Below are 8156 nucleotides of genomic sequence, written 5' to 3'. Positions count from 1 at the left end.
GTACTCATTGAGAAATGAGTACTTTCCCGGTTAGGGAATATAAGACGTGGAAGTGACAATTAGCTATCGCTAATTAATATAGTTGTAATCTAATGACCTCATAGACGAAACATGAATAAAGATAACTCTATTCCTCCACTGAAACCTGCGTTTTCAACAGTATCGAAGAAACTTAAAATAATTAACCAGCCAATGCACTGAAACAAACGTTTAAGTAACAATCGAATGCAAAAAAACGCAACAAAGGACAGTTCGGAACAAAATTCAAATAAATAAAGGCAAACGAAGGAGAGATTGATTTTAATAAGCATTTATTTTGTATGGCTAAATAATAATAGCTAGTAATAATACACTTAGGAATTACTGTTTTGTTTTGGGAATTATGTATGTATGCATGTATATTACACAAGATCAAGATTCATCTCTGTACAACGCTCGCTTTTGTGTGGAATTGGTTTTGCGCTAACCGAACGACGATCCTCGACCGACACGTGTATGTGACCCTCAAATATGTACAGATACGTCACGCCCGGGGAAAATCGATAAAATCACCCATAACAGATCGCGTTTTACGACTTACTCGCCTACGATATAGTTCTCTGTTTTGAAATAAAGGGGTAAGGACATTTGATTTTTTTTTTCAACAAAAAATATAATATATTACTAAATCATACTTATTCGATAACTTCTATTTTGTTTTATTATGTTTTGTTTTTTCATCCACTGAGGTGGAATTCGATCGACCTCCTCCGTTCAGAATGTAGAGTTTCCTGTTGTAGTTGTTGTGAGTTGGTTTCTTCATTGTTTGTTTTCCGTTACGCTTATATACAAATATTCCACAGATTTAGACGCTTACGTAGCTACTGAATGTAACGGTCCAAGTTGGGAGTTACCATTCTTGGGTGAAGACATTTTCACTTATTTACACGACGTAATACGAACAAACCAGAAGTCAACTTAAAGTTTTTTTCTGTTAAGTACAATCTTTTCGTCGAATACTTTCTTCATCTTCTGTCGGCATCTTTTGCACATTTGCACACAACTTTTCCTAGGACTGACGATTGTAAATGAATGTAACAGTAAAAGGGCGTCCAGAGATTGTTGTACGAACTTTCAGAACGCTTGCACAAGTAAACTCATGCAACGAATCACAATATGCTATCTCTCCATTCTGTAATCAATATTTGCGCCAGTCTTCCGCGATACGCTGAAAAAATGTTTCCCTTCATTTTTGTTTGCTTTCTTAGGTCTAGGAAAAAAAGTTATTTTCGCCGTATATGTTCTTTTTGTATAACTTCTACCTTTTGCTAGTGGCATTTGTTAAGTACTGTATGTGTGTGTTTATCTATGTGTATATAACTGATAATATTCTCTTGTTTCTTATTTTCAATTTATGTTAAACTTCTCTCCCCAAATTTTCCCAATTTCTAAAGTGGCTCTACTGATCGCGCACTGTTGTTACTAGATAGCTTAAATGAATTTGCAATCGGCTCGATTAATCTTCTTGAATTGAGAGTGACCATTAGATGGCCGGTGCCAGTTTTAAGCTGCTCAGGAATGGTCTAGCTCCTTCATCTTTGCTTCCATTCGGAATTTGTAGCGTTCGAGTAACCTCGAATTGGTTGGCTTGTCGCTTTTTCCTCGCTCTATTTTTCTTATGGTTGGAATATTCTTCTCATTTTTTTGTTATTGTATCATATAATCTACTATTTTGTGTGTTTGTTCCAAAACTTTTGTTTGTGGTAGTTAGGTTGTGTTCTTTTTTTTTCTTAAGTGTGAGTCTAAGTTTTTTATGGTTTAACTTTTTCAAGTTTAGGTGCTCGTGTGGAGTAGAAGTATTTTTGTATTCATTCTTTTTCTTAAGTTCATATTCAGATAGTATACAGAGATACAGGTAAAGCTTTTGAAGCTTGTTTTTTTCTTGTTAAATTCTTCACATTAAGGTAGTGTTGCGTGAGCATACGGGTGATTTTTTATTATTAACTATCAATGAAAAGTTTGCGTTTGTTGCTGCCTGCTGAAAATCTAAAATTGGACTGAACAAATAAATAATAATACCAAATGAAAATCAATTGAAGACTGATTTCATTTTATAATCCATTTGAATGAATAAAAGTTCAACCAAAGTGATTAGTGATATTTAAAAAAATATTCAAAATTGGAATTTCGATTCTTAATTCTTGATCCTTAGAATCTACATTCTGAGATTTTAACTCGAAAAGAAATCTAAGAAACATGAACTAAGAAGCTGAATTCAGAAAACATGAAATCTGAGAATTTGACTCCATAAAATCTGAATTTCGAGACTCTTAATTCTTATCATTTTAATTCTGAGTATCTAAGCTCTGAAAAACTGAACTATGAAACTAAATTCTAAGGATTCCAATCCTGATTTCGAAGAATCCTAACTATGAAACTCTCAGAATCGCAATTCTCAATTTTGAGAAACGAGATAAAAAAAATTCTAAAAATATGAATTTTGAGAATTTTAATTCTGAAAATATGAATACTAAGATTCTAAAACTATGAATTCTGAGAATCTGAAAGTTGTAATTGAATTCTGAGAATATGTACTCTTGTGAAAAAGAACTCAGTCTGAATTCTGAATCTGAATTCTAACTTCTGAATCTGAGTTTTAAATTTAAATTCAGAATCTGAATCTGAATTCTGAATCTGAATTAAGAATCTGAATAAATTATGAATCTGAATTCTGAATATGAATTCTGAATCTGAATTCTGAATCTGAATTCTGAATCTGAATTCTGAATCTGAATTCTGAATCTGAATTCTGAATTCTGAATCTGAATTCTGAATCTGAATTCTGAATCTGAATTCTGAATCTGAATTCTGAATCTGAATTCTGAATCTGAATTCTGAATCTGAATTCTGAATCTGAATTCTGAATCTGAATTCTGAATCTGAATTCTGAATCTGAATTCTGATTCTGAATTCTGAAACTGAATTCTGAATCTGAATTCTGAATCTGAATTCTGAATCTGAATTCTGAATTCTGAATTCTGAATTCTGAATCTGAATTCTAAATCTGAATTCTGAATCTGAATTCTGAATCTGAATTCTGAATCTGAATTCTGAATCTGAATTCTGAATCTGAATTCTGAATCTAAATTCTGAATCTGAATTCTGAATCTTAACTCTGAATCTGAATCTGAATTCTGAATCTGAACTCTGAATCTGAATTCTGAATCTGAATTTTGAATCTGAATTCTGAATCTGAATTCTGAATCTGAATTCTAAATCTGAATTCTGAATCTGAATTCTGAATCCTGAATCTCAATTCTGAATCAGAATTTTGAGTCTGGATTCTGAATTCTGAATCTGAATTCTGAATCTCAATTCTGAATCTGAATTATGAGTCTGAATTCTGAATTCTGAATCTGAATTCAGGATTCTGAATTCTGAATCTGAATTCTAAATTCTGAATCTGAATTCAGAATCCGAATCTGAATTCTGAATCTGAATCCTAAATCTGAATTCTGAATCTTGATTCTTAATCTGAATTCTGAATCTGAATTCTTAATCGAAATTCTGAAACTGAATTCTGAATCGAAATTCTGAACCTAAATTCTTGATTCTGAGCCTAAATTCTGAGTCAGAATTCTAAGTCTGAACTCTGTGTCCTTTTTCTGAGCCTGAATTTTGAATCTGATCCCGAATATGTGTTCCGAGTTTGAGCTTTGAATCTGAATTGAGAATCAGAGTTTTAAAATCTGAATTGGAGTTCTTGAATATTGAATTTTTAGTGCTCAAAAATGAAAATAACAAAATTGAATAATAAAATTTTCGACTTACTTTTCATCAAACATTGTGAATTTTCTAAACTTATGAATTTGGGAATTTATCCAAAATTAAAATCAACATCAAACGAAACCTTTCACTGTAAACTGTAAACTGTAAACTGAGTCATTCCAGAAGGGCAGCAACATTTGCTTCTTTCTTCGAAAGACTCTTTTTCTAAAAGTATATTATAAAATAAATGCTATCAGAATGTTCTAGTTTCTTTCTGTTTTTTTATATACACAATCCGGATTAGGTCAGTGACCGCGTGCATTTTTAACCTATGAATTTAAATAATTTGTTCGAGTCCTAGCAACATTTTTAAAGCCACCCACACTCTCTTCAACAGCCCTCTACTAGCATTTTTGTTTGTCCTAAACATTCAAGCACCGTTTAATCGTAGCCTTTTTTCTAAAACTTTTTCTAGCAGCCAACAGCCAACAATACCCATTCAGGCTAGCACACGCCTACAGATGCACCTGGAAGCTTTGCGCTGGAGGTTTCGGAGGTGAGATGAACGGATTGGTGCTGTGGATTTCCGGCTTGGCCACATCGGACACCCATTCGGCATCGAAGGGATCGCCGGCATTCAAGGATTTTGCCCGGGCATGCAACGTGGGCGCTCTCCTTGGCGAGGGCGAAACATTCTTCACGATCTGGCCGAGCCACTGTTCCGGGTTGGGCAGAGGAGAAACTGATTCGACCGCAACTACGACCGAGGTGGATGAAGTCGAGGACGAGGCGGCACTGCCGTGGGACAAATCTATCGTTTGGTGTTGCTTCATTGGCGATATCGATCGGGGCGGAATGGCCGGCTGTTGCTGCAGATTGCTGATGATGGTGTTCTGAGCGAAGACGTTGCTCGAGGACGACGACGACGTGACAACATCCGTGGGACTAGTAGTCGAAGACATGCTGATAAAGTTTCCGACTGGAGGCGCGACTGTGCTACTGTTGTTTGCGATGGAAGTGGCTGTTAGATTGTTCAATTCTTTACTCAAGTAAAAGTCATCGGCATCGTTCTTCGTTAGCAATGATAATCCCTGACTCAACTCCTGACAAAGCTGACTGACGGTATCCGTGGGTTGAGGCGAAACCTCCGGAATGGGCGACACCGTCGTTCGATGTGGTGATGTTGGATCCAGGAAAGCTCTTTGCCGCTCGGCGTTGGACGGAAGATCATTTATTCTTAGCGACATCTGCCGCTTGAATGGGGAGGCTGTTCCAATCTGATTGAATCCCCGAAAACTACCCTGTCTCTCGAGCATTGAAGGTTTTGCGTGTGGTCGTTCAATGGCAAACGGATTCGCCGGCTTCGCTACGTTATTGTTCTGAGTTGGAGCAACAATCGCCGTGTCCGTTCCATTAGCCAGTCGTTCGGTCATCGTTTGCTGCCGGAAAGATCCGGTCCTCGTGAAAGCCGATGTCTTCAAGTCGAACGTCATCGTAACTCCGCACTCCTTATCCCGGCGCTGTTTCCGCTCCAGACAAACGGCAAAAGCACACCCGACGGCGTGGGACAACCGTTCGCCGGTGTCTTTCGAGGCCAAGAATCCGTGGCACATCCATCGGCGGGTTGTGCCATCCCGGCAGATGTAGCTGAAACCTTTGTCCGTATTCCGGTCCGGGGCACAGAAGCTCACCTTCTCGATTGTCTGATCCACGATGAGACCCTTGGTGTCCTCCTCGACCACCCGCAGCCCATCGCCGCTCACGTGCAGCTGCGCTCGAATCGCACGACGTCGGGAGTTCTAAAAGCAAAAAACGGAATGTTAGTTTGGCATTACATTTTTATGTTAATTTAAGCAGATTTTTTTTTCAATAAAATTTAGTATTAAAGATTTACTTAAAGATAAAACTAAAAGATATTCATTTGTGTTCGTGTCACTACCCTCTTGTGTAGTCATCCTGCGGAAAGTCAATGAACCGTATAGCTTAGAAAACAACATGACTTCTGGCCGTGTAAATGTCAACATATCCAACATGTGCTTAAAAGATATTAAGGGTTATACCATTGCACAGTGGGGATTTTTGATCAAAAACAGGTATAGGTACCTATTTCTGTGACGATCGCCTAAACTGTTCTAAATTTTGGAAAACTATCATTTCTTATGCAAAAAACACGAGGAATCGAATGGTCTACACCGCTTTCTGATAAAATAACTATTAATGTTTCATTTTGCCCGATTTCCCCTATTTTTTTGGGTGCAAAGTTATAATTCCGATTGTAGCCATCTACCTTGCAACCAAAAAGTCATACAATAAAAAAAATGGCAGCTGAATCGATTGGTGTACTCCACATTTTGGTTTTACTACGACAAGTGGCTCATTTTGCCTGTTTTCCCCTAAATTTAAGATTGTTTTCAAAGAAATGCCGTCAAACAAAGTGTAATCCAACAGTTTTTCATCATGAATGATCATTTTTATTAGATTTATTCATATTCTAGCTAATCGCGTCACTTTTTTGTACTAGAATGAATATAAATGGCTAAATATCCCCAACCTCCCCTAGCTTTTTCAAATTTATGCATAAATTTCACTGTAACAATCGAGCGATTCACATACCAAATGCAAAAACCAAGTGATTTAGTGTAAAATTTGTCGCTGAATCGAGTGGTGTACACCGCTTAGTGCTCAGCTTACGAGAATGGCGGCAATCACCCCGATTTCCCCTAAAAACGAGCAATATGTGGAAAAAAAATCATTATAACAAATGACAATGCATCATAAAATGCACAAAAATGATTGAAACAAGTGTAGAACTTATTGCTGAATCGAATGATGTACACCGCTTAGCGTTCAATTGACCAGAAGAGCCTCAAACACCCCGATTTCCCCTAAATTCATTAATTTTTTTTGAAAAATACATTGTTACAAATGAGAATTTAATTTCACAGATACAAAAAACATTGAATCGGGTGTTAAACTTATTGCTGAATCAAATGATGTACACCGCTATGGTGAAGTTGACGAGAAGAGTCACAACCACCCCAATTTCCCCTAAATTCATATAATTTCTTCGAGAAAAAATTGTAACAAACGAGTGAATTTGGTTATCATTGTCGAATCGATGAGAAGAGCCTCATCATGTTTAAACCAATATCAATTATTAATTCAACAAAATATTTTTCAAATTTAGGGGAAAAGGGGGTGATCCAGGCTTTTTTCTTCATCTTAACGTTCAGCAGTGTACATCTTTCTTTTCAACAATCAGTTTTTCACATGATTCAGTTATTTCTGTGCACTTTCTGATGCATTCTCGAAAGTAACAAGATTTTTTTTCTTAAATTGCAAGTATTTAGAGGAAATTGAGTCAAATAGGACTTTATTAATCAACAGAATTTAAGCGGTGTCCATTATTTTATTCAACAGTTAGTTTCTCATATGATTTAATGTTTTTGTACCTTTTTCGATGCTTTTTCATTTGTTACTACAATTTTTTGGTTCATATTGTATGAGTTTATGAATGAATTTAAGATAAATTGGGGAAAATGAGACTTTTCTTGTCAACTCAGTGCTAAGCGGTGTTCTTCATTCGATTCAGCAATAAGTTATCCATCTGATTCAATGTTTTTCTCATATGTTCATTTGCATTTTCGTTTGTTACAATGTTTTTTTTCCAAAAAACTGCTCAAATTTAGGGGAAATTGAGGTGGTTGTGACTCTTCTCGTCAACTTCACGCTTAGCGGTGTACATCATTTGATTCAGCAATAAGTTTTACACCCGATTCAATGTTTTTTGTATCTGTAAAATTAAATTCTCGTTTGTAACAATGTATTTTTCAAAGAAATTTAATGAATTTAGGGGAAATCGGGGTGTTTGAGGCTCTTCTCGTCAACTGAACGCTAAGCGGTGTACATCATTCGATTCAGCAATAAGTTATACACCTGTTTCAATCACTTCTGTGCATTTTATGATACATTGTCATTTGTTATAATGATTTTTTTCCACATATCGCTCGATTTTAGGGGAAATCGGGGTGATTGCGGCCATTCTCGTAAGCTGAGCACTTAGCGGTGAACACCACTCGATTCAGCGACAAATTTTACACTAAATCACTTGGTTTTTGCATTTGGTATGTGAATCGCTCGATTGTTACAGTAAAATTTATGCATAAGTTTAAAAAAGCTAGGGGAGGTTCCGGATATTTAGCTATTTATATTCATTCTAGTACAAAAAAGTGACGCGATTAGCTAGAATATGAATAAATTTACCAAAAATGATCATTCATGATGAAAAACTGTTGGATTACACTTTGTTTGACTGCATTTCTTTGAAAAAAATCTTAAATTTAGGGGAAAACAGGCAAAATGAGCCACTTGTCGTAGTAGAAACAAAAATTGGAGTACACCAATCGATT

General features: G+C 36.2%; 1 protein-coding gene across 6 annotated transcripts in view; it reads right to left on the bottom strand.

The window, feature by feature from the left end:
• Nucleotides 1–294: 294 nt before the first annotated feature.
• Nucleotides 295–8156, bottom strand: part of LOC129750091 (protein numb) — a 179408-nt gene continuing 171546 nt past the window's right edge. For all 6 annotated transcript variants that reach the window (XM_055745310.1, XM_055745312.1, XM_055745308.1 and 3 more), the window contains exon 4: nucleotides 295–5546. In XM_055745310.1, coding sequence (XP_055601285.1) covers nucleotides 4263–5546 — 1284 coding nt within the window. In that variant the 3' untranslated portion in view covers nucleotides 295–4262. The remainder of the gene's footprint in view (nucleotides 5547–8156) is intronic.

Source organism: Uranotaenia lowii, chromosome 2 (assembly GCF_029784155.1).
Source record: "Uranotaenia lowii strain MFRU-FL chromosome 2, ASM2978415v1, whole genome shotgun sequence".
Lineage (NCBI taxonomy): Eukaryota > Metazoa > Arthropoda > Insecta > Diptera > Culicidae > Uranotaenia > Uranotaenia lowii.
This window is presented reverse-complemented; position numbering and strand designations above follow the sequence as displayed.